Genomic DNA, 25045 nt, shown 5'->3' with positions numbered 1-25045 from the left:
TGGCGAGGAAAACTAAATAACAAGCCCTATGAAGTAAAACTATATAATTTGTTAAAGATTAATTTGATATACATATTAATATAAATAATTTGAAAATCATAAATTCCTTAGGAACAATTCATAATCACTTGTAAGCACAGTACATTAACTCTGTGAATACCTAGATACTGGTATCTAAATTCAAACAAAAAATTAAAACAGAGAAAATTTATTATTGATGATTTGTGTGATGTTTAGTATAAATTTAATAAACTCAGTAATTAGTTATAATGACAAACTTTAAGATAAAGGATCGTAATCTAACTTTTTGACTAAACATTCCAATACACCTGAAGTTTCAACATGCAGAAACTGTGTAACTGTTCTTGATGTTAAAATATGAAGATCAAAATATAAATCATTATTCACCAATATATATTTCAACACAAACGATGAGTATTTTTAAAAGCTGCTAGGATGCTATATATATATACACACAGTAAAACAAGCTCAGAATGAATAAACAATTCCCTTTATTTTGTTAAAACGCATTTATAAACAATAAAAAGTTCCTTCCAGCTAGAGAGTATTCAGTCAATGGATTGCCATACAATTTTAGTTTTGCTGGTTTTTATTTACGATTTGCTACCGAATCTGTGTAATTTCAATTTCTGCTTTTTTTTTATAACAGAAGTCAAAGGTTTGGAGATGGACTTTGTAATTAACTTGTTGATTTAAAGTACATGTTCGTCAACACTGTATGAAATCTCAATGTATAACATCAATGGTCATCACAAATTCAGCGTTGATCCATTTGTATTTATAAAACACTTCAATCAACTTTATTGTATTTTTTATTCATTGTTGGTTATAAAAAAGAACTCTTGAGTATTTTCTAATGTAAACAACCTATAGCTAGTAACAAGATCAAATAAGACATGTTTGGATAACATTAGTAAAACAAATCCCTGTGAAAAATAATTCCCTTTGGAATCAGATCTTCAAATCTTTCCCGCTACCAGGATGATAAATGATCCACACCTGCTCATAACATAAGATTAACTACGTATACAGGTATCAGAGTGACAAACATGTCTCCGCCAGTAACCCCCACCAGTAACCCCCACCAGTAACCCCAAGTAACCCCCACCAGTAACCAAGGAGAAGATTAGTATAATTATTTCTATGATTTTTTTTTAAAGATTCCCACTAGAGGTATGCAAGGCTCTTTGATTTTTGCTAAACTGTTTTTGTGAAATTTTAATTGAAATTCTTTAAGTTAAAAAGTCACTTCTCTAGAAAAAGTAAACTGACCCAATCTGAACTTGACCTGTATATTATTAATTTATCAAACAACTACAGTATACATACCAAACAACAATTCTATATCTGTATAAGTAAAACAAGTGCAATCAATGATTACGAAGCTAACCGGCAGTAGCAATCAGAGTATACACTCATTTTTTTGTATGTTTAAGCATGTCATTTTGAAATTGCACGTCACATAATATCATTACTAAACCTCTAATGGATGTATAAACCAAATAAGAAGGGTGTGGACTTGCAAGCTTTCCAAAACATACCCAAAAATCTTTGAAGTGGGTTTTGGTGCCAAAAAAACTAAAATTTCTGCATGATTCCAAAAACTTACCCTAAAAACTTAGTGGGGTGTGACGCCGACACCAACACCGGGGGTACAGCATTAGCTCACGGTTATTCGTTACCAGTGAGCTAATGAGAAGAAAAGAATTATGATGGAAAGACAGTCAAAGGAAACATTATATGATGAAATGGTTGGACATAAAATATGGCCTACCGGGTATATCATATATAATCAATGGTACCTAGATGACTTTTATAGGTAAGTACTTATACAGTTTTATCTATATTGTCTTTGTAGAAGGTAATTTATGTATACTAACATGTCCAGGTAAAAACAAAACATTGCAGGTGATCAGATGAAATATAAATAAATAAAAAGTTTGATGTATGAAACCTAATTTGTATGTAAAACTCTTCATGTTATGCTAAATGAAATTTTCAAAAAAAATAAACAAGAAATTGAATCTTTAAAATATGATTAGTTGTAAAACAGGACACACTAACAAGTTCTATTATCACAGCCATTTTGTAGCCTACTCGTCATAGCAACAGACATTATCGACCATATCACAATAACATCACTGAAGTCACAATTTTTTTTAAGTATACACAAGAAATTTCTTTTTATCGCCTATATAGGGGAAGTAAAGTTCAAATACTCTACATTATCAAGATTCCATTGTGATAATGAATTTAACACTGAAATATCAAAAAATCTCTTCTGAAAAATTCTATTGTGAAAGCATTAATATTGAAATAACAAAGTTCTCTTTCAAATATCAATGTTCAACTACATTGTACCATAACAAACAATGGGAGGAAGCAGGACTGCCTACGAAATCCCTCCCCAACAACATTTTTCAACCGTTAACATATAACAACGAATAGGAAAAGTCAATAACCTCAAATAACTGTCTTAACAACATAAAGACAGACTATGTCATTCTAAGGTTGTAAGCTTAACTATACTCAGTATCCATAATTTGGATGTCAATGTCAATGGATTTTGTTTAAAACCACAAATTGGAAACAAAATGTTACGTGGTTCATACAGACAGTGATCAAAATTCAAAGACTTTTCAAGGACTTTCTATCATTAAATTCCAGGACTTTTCATGGAAACTGCTCAACTTTTGGTGAAATTTTGCCAGTTACATAACACGATATATCTGTGAGAACCATGTGTTTCTAGACAAAATTGTGTTTGGCGAATTGTTGGTGAAAAGATGATGTAGAGGATATACTTCGGGGAACAATTATATATCTCCCGTCATCTAATCACATATTTCTCATTCAAGCATTGAAAGTCACATATAGCTACTATTGGTAAAAAATTTGCTAAATCTTTAAACTGCCAAAACATGTATTTTACAGGTAAAACTTCACCAATGATCTCCAACAACACCTCTCTATCCCAAATTAAAGCTAAAATACGTCATATTTTCTGCTTTTACTAATATCTACCATATCATCATTTGAAAAGCTTGATTTGTGATGTTTGGTGTTATCTCCCCTTAAATTGATCTTTTAATTGATCAAAATTCCACCGGACAGTAGTTAGTTTGAGATTCCACTGGACAGTAGTTGGTTGGAGATTCAACTGGTAAGTAAATGGTTCCAGATTCAACTGGTAAGTAGTTGGTTCCAGATTCAGATTCAACTGGTCAGTAGTTGGTTCGAGATTCCACTGCTCGGTAGTTGGTATAAGAATTAAATTCAACTGGTCAGTAGTTGGTATGAGATTCAACTGGTCAGTAGTTGGTGAGAAAGGCTGGATCTACGGAGGCAAGTTTGGCAGACAAGAATGCATGGATACAAAACAGCAGTGTTTGTAGATTTGTGCATTCCACTTCCTGTAAAGTGAAATTAAATGGAGATTACTCCAAAAATAACAAAGTCTGGAACAATGAAATTTTGACAACAATGAGTTATCATTTTTATCATATATATTTATCTTCAATTGTTCTCTGTGGATGATGTATAGTATATCAATCTACAAAGGCACCATCCAACAGGCTCCACAACTTAACAATCCAACTTCTTTCTTCAACATTTTGAGTAAAAAATTAGTATGCATGATGCTAACAAACAAGACTACAAGATTACGTCGAACACGAGATCGAGAGGTCTCTGTACTTACTCAAACATCGAACACCAGGTCGAGAGGTCTCTGTACTTACTCAAACATCGAACACCAGATCGAGAGGTCTCTGTACTTACCCAAACATTGAACACCAGATTGAGAGGTCTCTGTACTTACTCAAACATCGAACACCAGATCGAGAGGTCTCTGTACTTACTCAAACATTGAACACCAGATTGAGAGGTCTCTGTACTTACTCAAACATCGAACACCAGATCGAGAGGTCTCTGTACTTACCCAAACATTGAACACCAGATTGAGAGGTCTCTGTACTTACTCAAACATCGAACACCAGATCAAGAGGTCTCTGTACTTACTCAAACATCGAACACCAGTTCGAGAGGTCTCTGAACTTACTCAAACATTGAACACCAGGTCGAGAGGTCTCTGTACTTACTCAAACATCGAACACCAGATCGAGAGGTCTCTGTACTTACTCAAACATCGAACACCAGGTCGAGAGGTCTCTGTACTTACCCAAATATTGAACACCAGATCGAGAGGTCTCTGTACTTACTCAAACACTGAACACCAGATCGAGAGGTCTCTGTACTTACTCAAACATCGAACACCAGATCAAGAGGTCTCTGTACTTACTCAAACATTGAACACCAGATCAAGAGGTCTCTGTACTTACTCAAACATCGAACACCAGATCGAGAGGTCTCTGTACTTACCCAAACATCGAACACCAGATCGAGAGGTCTCTGTACTTACTCAAACATCGAACACCAGATCGAGAAGGTCTCTGTACTTACTCAAACATCGAACACCAGATCGAGAGGTCTCTGTACTTACTGAAACATCCAACACCAGATCGAGAAGGTCTCTGTACTTACTCAAACATCGAACACCAGGTCAAGAGGTCCCTGTACTTACTCAAATATCCAACACCAGATCGAGAAGGTCTCTGTACTTACTCAAACATCGAACACCAGGTTGAGAGGTCTCTGTACTTACTCAAACATCCAACACCAGATCAAGAGGTCTCTGTACTTACTCAAACATCCAACACCAGATCGAGAGGTCTCTGTACTTACTCAAACATCCAACACCAGATCGAGAGGTCCCTGTACTTACCCAAACATCGAACACCAGATCGAGAGGTCTCTGTACTTACTCAAACATCGAACACCAGTTCGAGAGGTCTCTGTACTTACCCAAACATCGAACACCAGGTCGAGAGGTCTCTGTACTTACTCAAACATCGAACACCAGATCGAGAGGTCTCTGTACTTACTCAAACATCGAACACCAGATCGAGAGGTCTCTGTACTTACTCAAACATCGAACATCAGATCGAGAGGTCTCTGTACTTACTCAAACATCGAACACCAGATCGAGGGGTCTCTGTACTTACTCGAACTTCAACACCAGACGTCTCTGTACTAAAATGTAACTTAAGTTTGGACTTCCCATCATCAGACGATCCCTTTAATCTTGAAAACTTATAGACCCACTTGTAACTCTGAAAGATCAAAATTTGAAAAAAAACTGAGATTTAACAAGTGGATACTGAATGGTATCAGCTGAATCAATTAAAAGGGAATGTGTTAACTAAGCATAATGTTGAATGAGTGTACAAGTTTAGTGCTGAATCTATCCTCAAATAAGCCCCCTCCAAGTAGTATAAATGTTTAGTGCTGTGTCTATCCTCAAATAAGCTCCCTCCCAGTAGTCACCAACTACTTCAAGGAAATACCACCTCTAAATGAAAATGGCCATTCATGTGGCGACAATCCCAGCATACAAACAAAGAAGATGAAGGGCAACACTTTTTACCTCCAACCATGTCCACTTGGTAGTGGAGGCCAAGTCTTGATGACAATTCTGAAGAACTAATATTTTAAAACCATAAACTCAATACAGAACAGATTTGTTTTCCTTTCGAAACAATGAAAATCAAACAACCAGAAACGCATAATATTTTACATAAAAAGAAGTCTAAAACATAAAAAAGATCCTTAAAATAAAATATAGATCAGTACCTTTGTTTCACTGTCGTATAAGGAGAATCCTGCTTCAAGATCAAGAGTTAACCCTGACAAGCGACCACGCCATGTACACCCAAAAGTTCGACTCTGAAAACAAAAAATTACATTTATGAACAAAAGACAAAAAAGTATGTTAGATCCAAATAAAACATTATTCATCAATTTTATATCATCCTGATGGACTGTGACAGTTATGACACTTGAATAAATTTCAGTTGAACCCAATAAATTAGTTATAATATTTCAGATTGATAGGAGAATCTGCTGGCTAAGTCCATAATATAGAAGTGAGAAAGCTTGATATAAGTATTCTTGGGGGACTTACAAATTACATAATTATGTAAGGTGGTGATATTGCTGGCCAAGTCAATGATGCTTAAGGGAACAAGCTTGATAAAAGATTTCTCAGGAAACTTAGAATATAAATTACGTTATGGTTAAAATGCCATAATTGAAGCTGTACATATACCTCACCTGAAATAAGCACATACAAGTTTTTTGGATTTTTTTTTATGTTAATACATGTAATATAATAAACATCAAACTATCATACAGAAGGATATAAACTAATACATGTAATATAATAAACATCAAACTATCATACAGAAGGATATAAACTAATACATGTAATATAATAAACACCAAACTATCATACAGAAGGATATAAACTAATACATGTAATATAATAAACATCAAACTATCATACAGAAGGATATAAACTAATACATGTAATATAATAAACATCAAACTATCATACAGAAGGATATAAACTAATACATGTAATATAATAAACATCAAACTATCATACAGAAGGATATAAACTAATACATGTAATATAATAAACATCAAACTATCATACAGAAGGATATAAACTGGGACTTTTGCATCGCACACCATTAAAATTCCATCAAATTCTCATTGATTTTAAATGGTAAAATTTGTGAGAATTTATTGTTTCTTAATTTTTAATTTTGATTAAACTTGCATATATGTAGTAGTGTGGATTGGTGGACTGAAGAATGTCACGGGAAAAAAATGATGGATTTATGGCTGAAGACGAAATAAAATAAGGGTCTTAAGTATGACACAACCACTTTTCTGAATTGATAGCTACTATATATTTATCCAGAAATTATCCTAAGACCACAAATAAGTCCATGTCCAGAGATAAGCCATCTACGTATTTTTTAAAGAATCACCAATCTTAAAACTAGAACTGTCGCCGGGATGGCTGACTAATAACCCCGCAATCTGCCCGAGTCAATGGTGAATTGGAACTGTTAATTAGCTAACTAAGATAACCCAGTAATATAGTGACCAGTTGCAATAACAACCATAATTTTACACATCTACACATGGTCCTCTATATTTGTGTGAAGTTTCATTGAAATCAGCCCTTCGGTTTAGGAGGAATTGTCCGGACAAGCATAAAGTTATGGCTCTTATCGGAAAACCTGTTTATAGTGACCAGTTGCCATAGCAACCATAATTTTGAAAAAAAAAAGTGGCTTGCACATCTATGTATGGTCCTCTATATTTGTGTGAAGTTTCATTGAAATTGGCCATTTAGTTTAGGAGTTCTCCGGACAAACTTAAAGTTATGGTTCTTATCAGAAAACCTGTTTATAGTGACCAGTTGCCAAAGCAACCATAATTTTGAGAAAAATAAAGTGGCATGCACATCTACACATGGTCCTCTATATTTGTGTGAAGTTTCATCGGAATTGGCCCATCGGTTTAGGAGGAGTTGTCCGGACAAAATGCGTCTACAGACAGTTTGTTTGTTTTTGTTTAACGTCCTATTAACAGCCGGGGTCATTTAAGGACGTGCCAGGTTTGGAGGTGGAGGAAAGCCGGAGTACCCGGAGAAAAACCACCGGCCTACGATCAGTACCTGGCAACTGCAACCCAGAGGTTGAAGGCTAGCGTTAAAGTGTCAGGACACCTTAACCACTCGGCCACCGTGGCCCACAGACTACAGACAGACGGACGGACGGACAGACAACCTGATTCCAGTATACCCCCCCTAACTTTGTTGCGGGGGTATAATAATAATCTGAAAACAGCTTACAAACAAGCCCTCCCAAAAATTTAACATGAATTCAAAGCTTTTAAACTATGATAGGGGCTTATTTGAAGTTGAATAAGTTAATATTAAATATACTTCCTTCATGAGAAAATTTTCCAACCAAGTGAAGAAAACAGACATGAATCGGTGCCTACCTTGAGTTTGACAATACTGTTGTGATTACACCTGTACCAGGCCTTCTCCAGGTGTAACAAGTCGCTGCGACTGTCTGTACTCAGGTAAAACTTCTCTCCTGTCCCGGTCTGTATGGTACAGGAGTGCTGCCGGTCATCCAGCAATTCCGAGTCCTGTACACAAATATCAGACATTTTTCTAAACAAACTCCTTCTGGTGCTACTTTTGGTGTACTCAAATTACAAAATTTTAACAGATCAATGCAATGATGAATTGGCACACATTATTTGCTAAAGAACGTGTATACAAAATTAGCTCAACAATAGTTTAGTGCGATGCTTCCTGCATGAAAAGCACCGATTACCAATGAATTGAGTTCATGCACATTTAGCGTATCAAAGAGAATTGAATATAAATATTAACAGATGTTTGTAGAGGGATAAAAGGTATGTCTTCCTTGCAATTTTTTTTTGTTACTCCAGTCTGTTAATTTAAACATCTACATTTTCATATGGTGTGTTTTCTCTAGCTTTGACAAAAAGTAGGGTAATGGTAGTTATATATAGGACTCCAGGATTGTCAATCAGGGACTACCCATTGAAGTGCTTTAAAACAATACTATGTAAAAGACTGCATTTTCTCCCAATACCCACCGTGCACAGAATTCCTTTTTTTCTGGAGGATATGCATTTTGTTGAAATAACCCTACCTTTAATTAACTTCAGTCAATTTCGCATTTCAACATATCAAAGAATTTTACTATCATCCACTACAATATGCTGTAAAGTTGATTACATTCACTCGGGATTTAATTTCGCTACATCTGCAGTAACTAACAATAGAGCAAAATTAATACTCAGCAAGCATTTATAGATATATAGACAAATATATAAAATCATCTACTACAAAATGTTAACAAGGCAGTATTGCATCAAATTTGATACCTGCAAAGTAGTTCCGGCTGAAACAGGCCGTGAATTCTTACAACTATACGGTAATAAAGAGAATATATATTTATAGCCAGATTCATTCAATTTCATGACTAAATGGTGTCATTCTCTATGTATTGCTATTAAATGACTATGAATATACATGCTTGGTTTTGATTTACTTAGTTCACAATTTCAAAACTTACCTTTAATACTTTAAACATACACTCGTAGAGTTTGAATACTGTATCACATCGTACCCAGTCTCTTGTCTGCATCTGAAACAAAATATAAACATAAATCTATTTCTACCAAAATAGTTTGGTGTCATTCAACTTCCAAGGCATCAATTGATTTTTACAACTCTTGTATAACATATATAGTCTATACCACATGTGACCAGAACTACCCATTAACCTGGGTAAATACCAGCCACAGTATACCCTTTAGTTTGAGAGATCTTCTCTTTAGCTCGATAGGTTGAGCTTAAGACTATATATATATAGCTAGTAATCCAGAGGTCCCGGGTTCGAACCCTAGCAGAGGCAGTGATTTAAAATTTATTAATCATGCACTCTGTTACATTAGTGCTCACGTAGGGACTCGGGAATGATACTTAGTGTTAATTGTGAAAGCATTGCTGTAACCTCTGAAAACTCCAGGACAAGTTCTTGCCTGGAGGGGGAGTATGTAACCTGGGCTAATGCTAGTTGCAATATACAGCTCGGCTAGAGAGATCTCTATAGAGTGATCAGTTGTGCTAAGAATAGTAAGCTATCCGGGGTTCGATCCCTTGCAGAGGCAGTGATTTTTTAAAATTTAATCATGTTACAATCACATGGTTCGAAGCATTTTGAATGGCTGACACGTAAAGTCCACTGAACACATTCACGGAAAAGATAACACATAGAAAGTAGCAATGATTTTTGTGATAATTGAATTTTCATATAGATTTCTATCAATTGATTAGTTTGAAGGCAGTATACTAAATCAATTAATTGTAATGATTTGTAATAAATTATATTTCAACATATTTCCAAAATGATAAGCTTTACATATCAATTAGCGGCATTTCACAACAGATCATATATACATCCCAACTGATAGTGTTAACTACCTGGGGTAAAGCACTTAGGAAGACAATAGGTCAATTAATCCTCAGAATAGCTTTTCTATTGACGTAAATTCACTGTTTAACGTCCCATTAACAGCTAAGGTCATTTAAGGACGGCCTCCCATGCGTGCGTGTGGTGGGTGCGTATGCATGTTTTGGGAGGCTGCGGTATGTTTGTGTTATGTCTCCTTGTGATAGGCCGGAACTTTTGCCGATTTATAGTGCTATCTCACTGAAGCATACTGCCGAAGACACCCAGCAGGACACCACACCTGGTCACATTATACTGACAACGGGCGAACCAGTCCACTCTTAACTCCTAAGAGTTATATCCTAACTCCTTATATGATGAGAGCTAAGCAGGAGTAGCAACTACCATTTGTAAAGACTCTGGTATACCGGTATGTCCTGACCAGGGGACAGAACCCAAAGCCTTCATGACAGGGGCGAACGCTCAACTAAAGGCCAAAAGTGAGGCATTGTGAAGGGAGACGTTAGGAAGAAGTTGTTCAGAAAGAAGAGAAAAGATAAGATCCCAAATTTAGTCGCCTCTAACGATCATGCAATGGGGGCAGCAGGTACAATTTTTATGCCCTACCTGCAGGGCAAAGGTAGAAACAGGTCACACAAACTCATGGTTGTTATATATGACCAATTACTGTGTTACCTCAATATCAAATATTAGTGCTAGAAATTAGCATTGTAGCGCTGTTAAACTTGCTAGACAATCATCAACCTCAATTGAGGTGGCCGACAGAAGACAGATGGGTAAAACAGTAAAATAATTGAGGGAAAGTACCTAAAGTCAGCTGTAAACCTTACATGTACATACATAATTTGAGAAAATTCCATCTCGTACTTCTTGCAAAAATCATTAAAAATATATACTTAATAAAACTTGAAATTTACTTACTGGTGGCATATCAAAAAGACAGACGTCTGCTCCCTTCAATGCTACAAATTTGGGTTTCCATGCCTGCCAATGTCTGGCTGGTGACACTCGCTCCTGGGTCCAACTCATGTACAAGATCTGTGGTGATAATAACATCTCGTATACAAGATCTGTGGTGATAATAACATCTCATGTACAAGATCTGTGGTGATAATAACATCTCGTGTACAAGATCTGTGGTGATAATAACATCTTATGTACAAGATCTGTGGTGATAATAACATCTCGTGTACAAGATCTGTGGTGATAATAACATCTTGTGTACAAGATCTGTGGAGATAATAACATCTCGTGTACAAGATCTGTGGTGATAATAACATCTTATGTACAAGATATGTGGTGATAATAACATCTTGTGTATAAGATCTGTGGTGATAATAACATCTCGTGTACAAGATCTGTGGTGATAATAACATCTCGTGTACAAGATCTGTGGTGATAATAACATCTTGTGTATAAGATCTGTGGTGATAATAACATCTCGTGTACAAGATCTGTGGTGATAATAACATCTCGTGTACAAGATCTGTGGGGATAATAACATCTCGTGTACAAGATCTGTGATAATAACATCTCGTGTACAAGATCTGTGGTGATAATAACATCTCGTGTACAAGATCTGTGGGGATAACATCTCATGTACAAGATCTGTGGGGATAATAACATCTTGTGTATAAGATCTGTGGTGATAATAACATCTTGTGTACAAGATCTGTGGTGATAATAACATCTCGTGTACAAGATATGTGCTGATAATAACATCTCGTGTACAAGATCTGTGGGGATAACATCCTGTGTACAAGATCTGTGGGGATAACATCCCGTGTACAAGATCTGTGGTGATAATAACATCTCGTGTACAAGATCTGTGGTGATAATAACATCTCATGTACAAGATCTGTGGGGATAACATCTCGTGTACAAGATCTGTGGGGATAACATCTCGTGTACAAGATCTGTGGGGATAACATCTCGTGTACAAGATCTGTGGTGATAATTACATCTTGTGTACAAGATCTGTGGTGATAATAACATCTCGTGTACAAGATCTGTGGGGATAACATCTCGTGTACAAGATCTGTGGGGATAACATCTCGTATACAAGATCTGTGGGGATAATAACATCTTGTATACAAGATCTGTGGTAATAACATCTCGTGTACAAGATCTGTGGTAATAATTACATCTCATGTACAAGATCTGTGGGGATAACATCTTGTGTACAAGATCTGTGGTGATAATAACATCTCATGTACAAGATCTGTGATAATAACATCTCATGTACAAGATCTGTGGTGATAATAACATCTCGTGTACAAGATCTGTGGGGATAATAACATCTCGAGTACAAGATCTGTGGTGATAAAAACATCTCATGTACAAGATCTGTGGGGATATCATCTCGTGTACAAGATCTGTGGGGATAACATCTCGTGTACAAGATCTGTGGTGATAATAACATCTCGTGTACAAGATCTGTGGGGATAACATCTCGTGTACAAGATCTGTGGGGATAATAACATCTCATATACAAGATCTGTGGTGATAACATCTCATGTACAAGATCTGTGGGGATAACATCTCGTGTACAAGATCTGTGGGGATAACATCTCGTGTACAAGATCTGTGGTGATAATAACATCTTGTGTACAAGATCTGTGGTGATAATAACATCTTGTGTACAAGATCTGTGGTGATAATAACATCTTGTGTACAAGATCTGTGGGGATAATAACATCTTGTATACAAGATCTGTGGTGATAATAACATCTCGTGTACAAGATCTGTGGTGAAAATAACATCTCGTGTACAAGATCTATGGTGATAATAACATCTCGTGTAAAAGATCTGTGGTGATAATAACATCTCGTGTACAAGATCTGTGGTGATAATAACATCTCGTGTACAAGATCTGTGGGGATAATAACATCTTGTATACAAGATCTGTGGTGATAATAACATCTTGTGTACAAGATCTGTGGTGATAATAACATCTCGTGTACAAGATCTGTGGTGATAACAACATCTCGTGTACAAGATCTGTGGTGATAATAACATCTCATGTACAAGATCTGTGGGGATAACATCTCGTGTACATGATCTGTGGTGATAATAACATCTCGTGTACAAGATCTGTGGTGATAATAACATCTCGTGTACAAGATCTGTGGTGATAATAACATCTCGTGTACAAGATCTGTGGTGATAATAACATCTTGTGTACAAGATCTGTGGTGATAATAACATCTCGTGTACAAGATCTGTGGTGATAATAACATCTCGTGTACAAGATCTGTGGTGATAATTACATCTCATGTACAAGATCTGTGGTGATAATAACATCTCGTGTACAAGATCTGTGGTAATAATAACATCTTGTGTACAAGATATGTGCTGATAATAACATCTCGTGTACAAGATCTGTGGGGATAACATCTTGTGTATAAGATCTGTGGTGATAATAACATCTCGTGTACAAGATCTGTGGTGATAATAACATCTCGTGTACAAGATCTGTGGTGATAATAACATCTCGTGTACAAGATCTGTGGTGATAATAACATCTCGTGTACAAGATCTGTGGTGATAATAACATCTCGTGTACAAGATCTGTGGGGATAATAACATCTTGTGTACAAGATCTATGGGGATAACATCTTGTGTACAAGATCTGTGGTGATAATAACATCTCGTGTACAAGATCTGTGGTAATAATAACATCTCGTGTACAAGATCTGTGGTGATAATAACATCTTGTGTACAAGATCTGTGGTGATAATTACATCTCATGTACAAGATCTGTGGTGATAATAACATCTCGTGTACAAGATCTGTCGGGATAATAACATCTCGTATACAAGATCTGTGGCGATAATAACATCTCGTGTACAAGATCTGTGGTGATAATAACATCCCGTGTACAAGATCTGTGGTGATAATAACATCTTGTGTACAAGATCTGTGGTGATAATAACATCTCGTGTACAAGATCTGTGGTAATAATAACATCTCGTGTACAAGATCTGTGGTGATAATAACATCTCATGTACAAGATCTGTGGTAATAATAACATCTCGTGTACAAGATCTGTGGTGATAACATCTCATGAACAAGGTCTGTGGTGATAATAACATCTTGTGTACAAGATCTGTGGTGATAATAACATCTCATTAACAAGGTCTGTGGTGATAATAACATCTCGTGTACAAGATCTGTGGGGATATCATCTTGTGTACAAGATCTGTGGTGATAATAACATCTCATGAACAAGGTCTGTGGTGATAATAACATCTCGTGTACAAGATCTGTGGGGATATCATCTCATGAACAAGGTCTGTGGTGATAATAACATCTTGTGTACAAGATCTGTGGTGATAATAACATCTCATTAACAAGGTCTGTGGTGATAATAACATCTCGTGTACAAGATCTGTGGGGATATCATCTTGTGTACAAGATCTGTGGTGATAATAACATCTCATGAACAAGGTCTGTGGTGATAATAACATCTCGTGTACAAGATCTGTGGGGATATCATCTTGTATACAAGATCTGTGGTGATAACATCTCGTGTACAAGATCTGTGGTGATAATAACATCTCGTGTACAAGATCTGTGGGGATAATAACATCTCGTGTACAAGATCTGTGGTGATAATAACATCTCGTGTACAAGATCTGTGGGGATAACATCTCGTGTACAAGATCTGTGGTGATAATAACATCTCGTGTACAAGATCTGTGGTGATAATAACATCTCGTGTACAAGATCTGTCGGGATAATAACATCTTGTGTACAAGATCTATGGGGATAACATCTTGTGTACAAGATCTGTGGTGATAATAACATCTCGTGTACAAGATCTGTGGTAATAATAACATCTCGTGTACAAGATCTGTGGTGATAATAACATCTCATGAACAATGTCTGTGGTGATAACATCTTGTGTACAAGATCTGTGGTGATAATAACATCTCGTGTACAAGATCTGTGGTGATAATAACATCTCGTGTACAAGATCTGTGGGGATAATAACATCTCGTGTACAAGATCTGTGGGGATAACTTCTCGTGTACAAGATCTGTGGGGATAATAACATCTGGTGTACAAGATCTGAGGTGATAATAACATCTGGTGTACAAGATCTGTGGTGATAATAACATCGGGTGTACAAGATCTGAGGTGATAATAACATCTCATATACAAGATGTGTGGTGATAATGTTTCTGTTATATTCCTTTGAATATACACCAGATATGAAGCCAGCAAAGAGCAAAATGACCTTATTCATTAAGAAACTCCACATAACTCACATTGATATATTGCCCTCTGGTTGTAGTGTAAAATTTCATAAATACACTTGAATTAAGAAGATTTTTCATTTGTGTAAATTAGTATTGACATTTTCTTAAGAGACCAGTTTCAAAATTTAGCAGGCACAATATTTAATCAACAAAGATAACCTATATACATACATAACTGGAGAAAAGTCTATCTATATATAGTCCTTTTTGAGTAGTCATAATACTGGTGATTTAGACATCCCAACATCTGATAATGATGAGGTGATGTCTGTTAAAGAAAGAAAGTTACAGGAAAGCTCCATTCCTTGGCCATGAATTCATACCTGTTCCTCTGGTATCAGCAGCCTGTTGCTCATCTTGATCTACAGAATCGAAATTCAAAAATTTTAATTCAAATTTCAAAAATTTTAATTCAAATTTCAAATCTTTTGCTCATCTTGATCTACAGAATCAAAATTCAAAAGTTTTAATTCAAATTTCAAATCTATAAACCTTGTAATATGTCTAAATAGTCATTTTTTAAACATAATGCAGACTTTCTTTCATGGATTTGACCCTTCAGTTCGTGAAAGATATGTAAATGGTCCCATAACAAAACGAACACCCCCGGTATATGTCCATTTTTTTTAAATTTCCTTTTGCAGTCAAATAAAGAATTACTGTCATACTTGCACAGTCTAAACACTGCCCCCCCCCTTGAACAGACATGTTAGGTTGTAAAAGTGAGTAAAATGTCTGTTAAGAGGCAATATTACTACAAATTACAATGGCGTGGTTGTGTGTGCAGGACGTTATTTAACTGCTAATCACAAATCTTTATGTGAAGAGAAAAGATATCATAAAGAAAACTAAAGGAGTGTGAGTTCAGAGAGACATACTGTAGAGAACTGACCATCTGTGTTAACAAAGATGAGATGTTGTTGGTGATTGCCCTTATCCAATCAGCCAATGAATGACTATCATCACAGTGAATCACACCAGTCGATGCTCCATCAACGCTGACAACTTCAAATGCATTTGCTCTGAATTAAAAAGTTTTACCTTACGATCAATATCCCTCAAACATTCTTTACATCAGACATTTTCGGTTATAAGTAATTGCATAAAGAATATATCATAAAGCATTACAACTGATTTTTTAAAATGAATTCCAAGAAATAACCACATGAAATTAACAATCTATCAGGACAAAACTGATCTTTATAAGCTGTTCTATTGTGATTCTTTTCTCATATCATAAGATTGAGGAAAACATACACAATGTAATGTTAATGTGTGTTATATATAATGTAATGTAAATGTGTGTTATATATAATGTAATGTAAACGTGTGTTATATATAATGTAATGTAAATGTGTGTTATACATAATGTAATGTAAATGTGTGTTATACATAACGTAATGTAAATGTGTGTTATACATAATGTAATGTAAATGTGTGTTATACATAATGTAATGTAAATGTGTGTTAACGTAATGTAATGTAAATGTGTTATATATATATATATATATAATGTAATGTAAATGTGTTATATATAAGGTAATGTAATAACGTAATGTAAATGTGTGTTATATATAACGTAATGTAAATGTGTGTTATATACAACGTAATGTAAATGTGCTATATATAATGTAATGTAAATGTGCTATATATAATGTAATGTAAATGTGTGCTATATAAAACGTAATGTAAATGTGTGTTATATATAACGTAATGTAAATGTGTGTTATATAAAACGTAATGTAAATGTGTGTTATATATAATGTAATGTAAATGTGTGTTATATATAACATAATGTAAATGTGTGTTATATATAATGTAATGTAAATGTGTGTTATATATAATGACCCTAGCTGTTAATAGGACGTTAAACAAAATAAACCAAACCAAAGTGTTATATATAACGTAATGTAAATGTGTTTATGTTGGTATATTCATTTTGGCATAAAACTGAACTGAACAAGGTGATAAATTGCTGTACTCATCAATTTTGTTGTATATAACAATATACACAAATTATTGCAAATAACATAATCATACTTTAGCTTAAAATACTTTCAGAGAAAAGTGCTAAAATAACTAAATAAGATAATCGATAAACATACATTTACATTAAGTTTATTTAAGAATGCATTTACGATATATCTATTATGTTTACCTGAGTTTGTCCGTCCCAGGACAGTAACGAGTGAGATAGGCAAACAGGAGAGGTATGGAAACATAGACTGACCACTGACGTTCTAGACGTGGGAACTGTGAGGAGTCTTCTTCCTGTAAGTTTTTAACACAGGCAAATTTCACTTCATACAGGTTACATTCAGACCTGATCATTCTAAGTCTGAGACAATTTCAAGACATTTTCTGCATCCTAATTAGAATTTGATTTTGATAATATTACACATTATGTAATTTTACTAAGGCTGATTATATGTGATTTCAGCATCAATTTTTTATATTTCTGAATTTTAACCAAAAAAAAAATTAACTGGTTGATACTTGATGTAAAATAAAAACTGAAATCAATCATTGAATTATTGCGACATTCTTTCTCGTAGATTACTTGCCGAGGACAGAAAGCTGTGAACTGTAGAAACTTTAGATTGGTACATAGTTAACAGGAGTTCAATTACAAGCTAATCAATTAAGTTGAATTATCCGATAATCCAAAATTATAATTTTCCAATCATTTTCAAATACTACTTAACTTTATACTCACCATTGGAGAATTGTTGTTGTTACCTGTCGGCTGATCTGAAAGTAAACACACATCAATGTTAAACAGGTATTTATCACATAACTCGCTCATTCTGCCATGTCTTAATAAAAAATAAATACCGTAAGACACACATGTGTAATAACACTATTGTGACATCATCAATAAAGATGTGATGTCTCATGATTGTCTAGGTAGACGGAAACAACCCATCTGAGATGAATTTCACCTGTCTGATATAGAAACAAAAATTAAAAGTTTTTTGCTTATATTCTCATAAATAGTACCCTAAAAACTCATTTAATTTGTGCAGTTTTTTTGTATTGAAATAAAGTTTAAAGTTGGGGATGCGCAAATTATACAGGTTACTATAGACGTTTTCAAGTTTTTTTTACAGAAAAAAGATGGTCAATTCTCAAATTGCTATTTCCTCATTAGGCCAAATAAACATATATGTGTTTAGGGTGACAGGTTGATTTTGTGGGGTCGGTAGGTAGGAAAGTTATTTTATTTCATGTTTTTTATTTTACTCCTTTTTGCATTTTATTATTTGAAATTAGTCAATTTAAACATATATTTTAGCAAAATCAGACGTTAATCATGCCATTGAGATTTAAACCATATTGTCAATGTGTTTTTTCCTAACATCCCCTCCTTTGGGCTATTCTTAAATTGTAAAACATTTATCCCAACCTAGGACCCCAGGATTTAGTTGCTGGTAGTGGTACCATCCATACAATTGAATTTATTAACCTTATGGGAAATTCCTGGGTTTGGGTAGAATTCTTGCTTCATTACAGGTAGCTCTAATAGTTTTAATTTGGACCCGAAAGCATTCAGTAAAAAAAAAAGGAAATAAAATAAGTTTAATTAGGCAATCAAAATGTAGGGTCGGTCGGGAACCCTATAAACACGCAGATATTTTTTTTTGGCCTTACAAATACAAAATAGTATTTAGTAGAATGATTTTAAGCAAAGTTTTGTGCTAATCTGTGTTAGTGTCATTTTCATACATCGTTTTCGGGACCTCCTGGACATCGTTTTTGATCAAAATTTTTTATGCGCAAAATATACGGATAGAAGTTTTTTTCCGCATTTTCAGCCCAAAAAAGTACCTGCGCAAATTTCACTGGTTCACAAATTACATGGGATTTACGGTAGTTATGTGATGAATATAATCTTACACTCGTGGATATGTCATATGAAATTTGCTAAACTTGTTCAATTAATTGATATGCCACGAGCCTTTATCAAATTATTGAACTTGTTTAATAAATTCTATATGACATAGCCACTGGTGTAACATCCTCTCTATAGAACACAGATCTCAACATTTCATTGGATATGTATTTACCCTTCTGTTTGAAGGGGAATATGTTATTTTACTTCTACAATTGTGAATGTCAAGTTCAATGAAAATCTTAAGCTTGCTTAAGAGATCAGCTTCTGAAGTTGTTACAGAAGTATTTTATTATATTTGTGGAGTTGGGGGGAGTCAGGCACAAACCTACCTTTATTGAGAAAAATGGCTGCAGGTTTGAAGTGTTTTACAACCAATGTGACCTCTGACCCAGCTGATTTTAATAAATTGACGACCTCGTCATGGGTAGCTCTGTCACATGGTTCTCCATTCACCTTAAAAAAAAAAGAAATCAGTTTTAAGAAATTTTCTTTCTTAGAATATGAAATGAATATTCACTGCTTTCTAATTTTCTACTGCATAATTAAAAGAAATCATATCTAAATACTGGGTTATTACAGTATGGTTGTTAATTATCACATTGCTTATATTTCCGACTAGTTTGCGGGCCTTGTAAAAATTCTGCAGTGAACTCATCTATACATTTGTCTGTACATGTATATATAAATATTGACCAGCTATATTCTATAGGATATAGGGAAGTGAACTCCCCTGCTAATATTACCAACTACATCAATGATAAATTTACATTTGAGTCCTGAGTCCCATACTCATAGAATTCTGATGGGACTCACAGAATTTCTTGATATGTCTAAATCTAACAATGTGGGACTCATTATTTTAAGCAACACAGTTGAAAAGGATTCATGGAAATCAATTTTAGATTGATCACTGAACTCTACATTTCATACACTTCATAGATCATTGTATTTGTATGTGGTGAACACAATATTTGAAGATATTGGCTTCTCAACATCCATGGACAGTTATATCTTCTTCATTGTGGTTTACAGCTGCTGTCAACATGCGGATCAATACATATACATGTAGCCTAATAATGGCTCCATGACAGCTGAAAAACCACAATAATTTGAAAAAAAGAAGACATTATTTTCAAATATTTTCTATTACGTAGTCCAAAATTTAAAAGAACATGTCAATTAAATCATTCTATAAATTCATTGTTAAATCAAAGAAGTTAATAGCAGTTTTGTCTTTTTACAATATGTAATAATTAAAAGCACCTATATTGATCTACAAATGTAACTTTACTTTTCCTGATGGTATAACATTCTTCTCATGTCATGGTGACTTTATGGGTTATATCTAATATAAATAAATACTGCATTAAAAGCCATCATCCAATGACCATAACTGTTGTTAGTACATCAAACAATCGGATTATCCAAATCTAATCCTGTAAAAAAGTATACATCTTGTTCATAAAGGCTGAAAGGTCATAATAGTGGATGTGTAATTATATAACATGTTACTTAAGTCAAGCAAACCATAAAGATTAAAATTGTAAAAGTGTCAGATTTCTTTTCTGTTTTTGAAATGTGTTGACTATGGCCTATCAAAGGTTAATCCTAAAAGCATGTCCAAATAAAATGTTTTATCCAAAAGTTTTGAAATCTATAATTAGTTAATTATCTAATGTTTTCTTTACAATTGTACTTTTTTTTTTTAATTTTATGAAAACAAATGATGCTCTCTTCATAATTATGATAACCCTGGCCTTCTACCTTTAAAATGGCATCTCCTACATATAGCCCTCCAGTAAGGGCTGCAGCTTGTCCAGTCACCAACTTGGAGACAAGCACAGGGAGTCGGTTCTCAGCACCACCCTTCAAACTAATACCCAGGCCTGACTTTTCATGCTTTTGGATGACAACCTCCCTCACCTGAAAATAGATATATAAATTATATACATTAAGAAATGAATATCTTGTTCTTATTCTTATTTAAAGTTAATGTAGTTAATTTTTTTATTTGAATTTGGAAACATTTTTTGCAAGTTTGTTTCTAGGAAATTGAAATAACTACAAGATTAAATAGAATCTACATTGCATTTTTGGCAATGAAGAATGGGACAAAATTTAGACAGAATTTTAATCCTAAAATGCAGTTGGTATAGACCATAATAATATACACAATTGAACTATTCATGATCATGATCTTTTTCTGACAATTAAGTTGTATCTTGTGTATAAAGTGGACTCTGTCTAAACCAGACACCTTGGGATCACAAAATAAAGTCGGTTTGTAGAGAGTTCCAGATTGTAGAGATTCTACTTTTATATTGTTGTTGAATGCAAAAAAATGAATAAAAGATATTATAAAGGAGATGTCATTGTGCATTATTCATGCATATACAAACTTTGAATTGAATAACATAATTTAATTCAACACTGGCAATATGACACTATGTATTCGTTACATCGGTTGAAAACAATCACCGATTGTTGTTTGTTTTAGAGGCCTTCCACTGAGTCCGATCAATCAACCGATCTGACACTTTCTACAAGTGCTGTGCAGATTCCCAATCTGAGGAATAAGCCTCAATTTCTAATTGGTCCTTAATGTTGGTGGCTGTCACAAGATCCATGTTTGTTAATAATACAAGAGGCCCAGAGGGCCTGTATCGCTCACCTGGATTTTTTGATATATGAAACAAGAATGATGATTAAGAATATTGTTTGTCACTGGTATTGCTATGTCAATATATCATAGGCATTTTATATGGGTACGTGAGGTTTTTATGCCAAAAAATGACTTTTGGCGCAACCCCTTAGGGATGCTACCACACAAATGTGAGTGATATCCATTGCTTAGTTTCAGAAAAGAAGTTGTTTAAACCCATTGACCCCTTTTGACCCCGCCCTCTGCACCTGGGGGGTCAGTTCCTTCCTTTATAAAATTTTGAATCCTTACCCAAAAGAATGCTACCTGTCAAATATGAGCTGTTTCAGAGAAGTTGTTCATATCAATTTAGCCAAATTGACCCCTTTTGGCCCCACCCCTCAGCCTCCTGGTGGGGTCAACCCTAAAATTTGTACAATTTTGAATCCCCACCCCATGACCATGCTACCATACAAATGTGAGTGATATCCATTGATTAGTTTCAGAGAAGTTGTTTATATCAATTTAACCAAATTGACCCCTTTTGGCCCCGTCCCTCAGCCCAAAGGGGGTTGGCCCCCTCATTTGTTCAATTTTGAATCCTTAACCCAAGGAAATGCTACCAGGCAAATATTAGAGATATCCATTGTTTAGTTTCAGAGAAAAAGTTGTTCATATCAATTTAGCCAAATTGACCCCTCTTGGCCTCGCCCCTCAGGCCCCCGTGGGGTCAGCCTCACCATTTGTACAATTTTGAATCCCCACCCAATAGTGATGCTACCAGGCAAATATGAGCAATATCCATTGCTCGGTTTCAGAGAAGAAGTCGTTTATATCAATATAGCCCAATTGACCACATTTGGCCCCGCCCATCAGGCCCCTGGGGGGTCAGTCCAATAATTTGTACAATTTTGAATCCCCACCCAATAGTGATGGTACCAGGCAAATATGAGCAATATCCATTGCTCAGTTTCAGAGAAGAAGTCATTTATATCAATATAGCCCAATTGAACACATTTGGCCCCGCCCCTCAGGCCCCCAGGGGGTCAGCCCCATCATTTGTACAATTTTGAATCCCCACCCCATTGTGATGCTACTAGGCAAATATGAGCAAGATACATCGCTTGGTTTCAGAGAAGAAGTCGTTAATATCAATATAGGTATATTGGCCCCGCCCCTCAGGCCCCCAGGGGGTCAACCCCACCATTTGTACAATTTTGAATCCTCACCCCATAGTGATGCTACCAGCAGATAGGAGCGATATCCTTTGCATGGTTTCAGAGAAGAAGTCGTTTATATTAATAGAGCCAAATTGACCCCTTTTGGCCCCGCCCCTCAGACCCCTGGGGGTCAACCCCACCATTTGTACAATTTTGAGTCCACATCCCATAGGGATGCTTCTGACAAAATTTAGTCAAATTCTGATCAGTGGTTATGAAGAAGAAGTCAATTGTTGACGGACGGACGACAGACGACGGACGCAACGGTATGGCATAAGCTCACCTTGGTCCTTCGGACCAACACGCATGCATGTCGCACGCACTGGAAGCCGTCCTTAAATGACCTTAGCTGTTAATAGGACGTTAAACAAAATAAACCAAACCAAATCCTTCGGACCAGGTTAGCTAATAAACAGAGTAACACAAAAGGTATGTCATCATCATCTCCGACTTCCTCATCTGGGTACGTTCGTGTAGGTCCGCGAAGGGGAAGCCAGCCAGCATGAAATGTTTCTTAATTACGATACATTTTGGGTATAAATGGACAAAATGCATTCTTTATAGTATGTAACAACTGTTTAGGTTTTTATCCAGCCATAGCCACCTGTGGACAGTGATGTTTAATGGTCAAGTGATAATATACCTGTGTGGCAATTACAACTGTATAAACACTTGTCAGGAGCACCTTAATTAAGCTACCGATACCAGCTGGGAAACATCAATGGGACTGACGCCAGTTTATACAGAGTAGATTTACTACTATACAGAAGGAATGGGGCCGGAATATATGGCCGGATTACACTTAACAGAATAGACAGAGTCCGGATTATGCAGAGTTTATTTACTATAAATAAAGAAGAGAGTTTTTGGGACCAAATTATTTGGCCGGTTTTGACAAATATCCGGATTGGACAGAGTGCACTGTAATACAAGTCCACTCATCAAAAAAAACAACATTACATGTTATAATATATATCGTATACACTGTATAGCATTGGGTGGCATATAGTGGACTCGTCTTTTACCTAGACGACTAGTTGGGGGGTTGATTCCCTGATTGGATGTAATCATATGAATAGGTATGGGATCACCTGCTTAACCATGTGGGTTATCTCAAAAAATTATATGCCTATATAGGACGGTCCATGTGCTCCTATCTGAGCCAATAAGAGAGATTACTTGTTTATAGTTGACCATATGTTTATTGTTATAGTACTGTTATCAATGACATCATTTTGTTTTCATTTCGTATACCTTGTTGATTAGTTCATTTGCATTTTCTTCCTGATAAACTGGAACCAACTCTTCCTTCAGTAACGTCAGTGTGTCACTCGAAAGTTGCAATTTTATTGGTTGTGGACGTGTTTTCCCATCATTCAATGTCACCATGCCACTTTTAACCTAAAAGAATTGTTTTAATACATTTTTTAATCAATTTTTTTTTCTCAAATATGTAAATTTGATTGGGCCATTTCTATAATCAAATTACCACAATGTATTAGTTAAATCTGATTAAATCCTGTCAACTTATATGCATACATTACAAAACAATGAGGACCCAGTTCCATTTCATGACTTTCCATTTGCATGATTCACAGTCTGTATATATATATATATATAAGTATGCATCAATTAACCGTGTAGATCTACATGTACATCTACCTACACATTTTCATCATAAATGGTAGGCTCCTTTCAGTATGTATGTATATTATGTATTTCCAATAATTATTTTCTATACAATAGTTTTGATTTGAAAACAATTAGAACATCATGATGAGCCAAAATACGGTTTGTCTTCCAAATTGTATGCATCACTTGCAGTTTCATCAACTTTATTTTGATACTCAAATTGACAGAATTCGTAAAGTTACAGCGAAGTTAGGATTAAAAAATAATTTAAGACAAAAAGTTATAATTTACCTCTTCCATGTTTGCTATTTTAGCACATTTAGCATTTCGTGGCGTTGATTAAACTACATAGAAAAGTTGAAGTGAATGTCTGTCACCGATTTTGACGTCCATTGATAAGAACTCTTTAAAAATGGAGGTACGAAGTTAGAAATTCC

General features: G+C 35.1%; 1 protein-coding gene across 1 annotated transcript; it reads right to left on the bottom strand.

Annotated features, from left to right (window-relative positions):
• Positions 1-492: 492 nt before the first annotated feature.
• LOC117316690 (gamma-1-syntrophin-like) lies at positions 493-25015 on the bottom strand. The gene is made up of 14 exons (XM_033871424.1): positions 24900-25015; positions 24231-24377; positions 20880-21038; positions 19445-19568; positions 17937-17971; positions 17379-17491; positions 16113-16242; positions 15544-15582; positions 10878-10994; positions 9057-9128; positions 7942-8094; positions 5713-5805; positions 5085-5192; positions 493-3434 (listed from the first exon to the last, which is right to left on the bottom strand). The coding sequence occupies exons 1-14, from the start codon at positions 24906-24908 to the stop codon at positions 3333-3335; spliced, it is 1401 nt and encodes a 466-aa protein (XP_033727315.1). The 5' UTR covers positions 24909-25015; the 3' UTR covers positions 493-3332.
• Between the last annotated feature and the right edge of the window lie 30 nt (positions 25016-25045).

The sequence above is a fragment of the Pecten maximus genome, chromosome 18 (genome assembly GCF_902652985.1).
Source record: "Pecten maximus chromosome 18, xPecMax1.1, whole genome shotgun sequence".
NCBI classification, from domain to species: domain Eukaryota; kingdom Metazoa; phylum Mollusca; class Bivalvia; order Pectinida; family Pectinidae; genus Pecten; species Pecten maximus.
This window is presented reverse-complemented; position numbering and strand designations above follow the sequence as displayed.

Bases quoted from the DNA above. Each gene is read 5' to 3' on its own strand.
- LOC117316690 (XM_033871424.1), bottom strand. The intron at 17,492-17,936 runs GTGAGTATAAAG...AAAAACTTACAG, and splicing joins ACAACAACAATTCTCCAATG to GAAGAAGACTCCTCACAGTT. The intron at 3,435-5,084 runs GTAAGTACAGAG...TTCACTTTACAG, and splicing joins CGTCTGGTGTTGAAGTTCGA to GAAGTGGAATGCACAAATCT.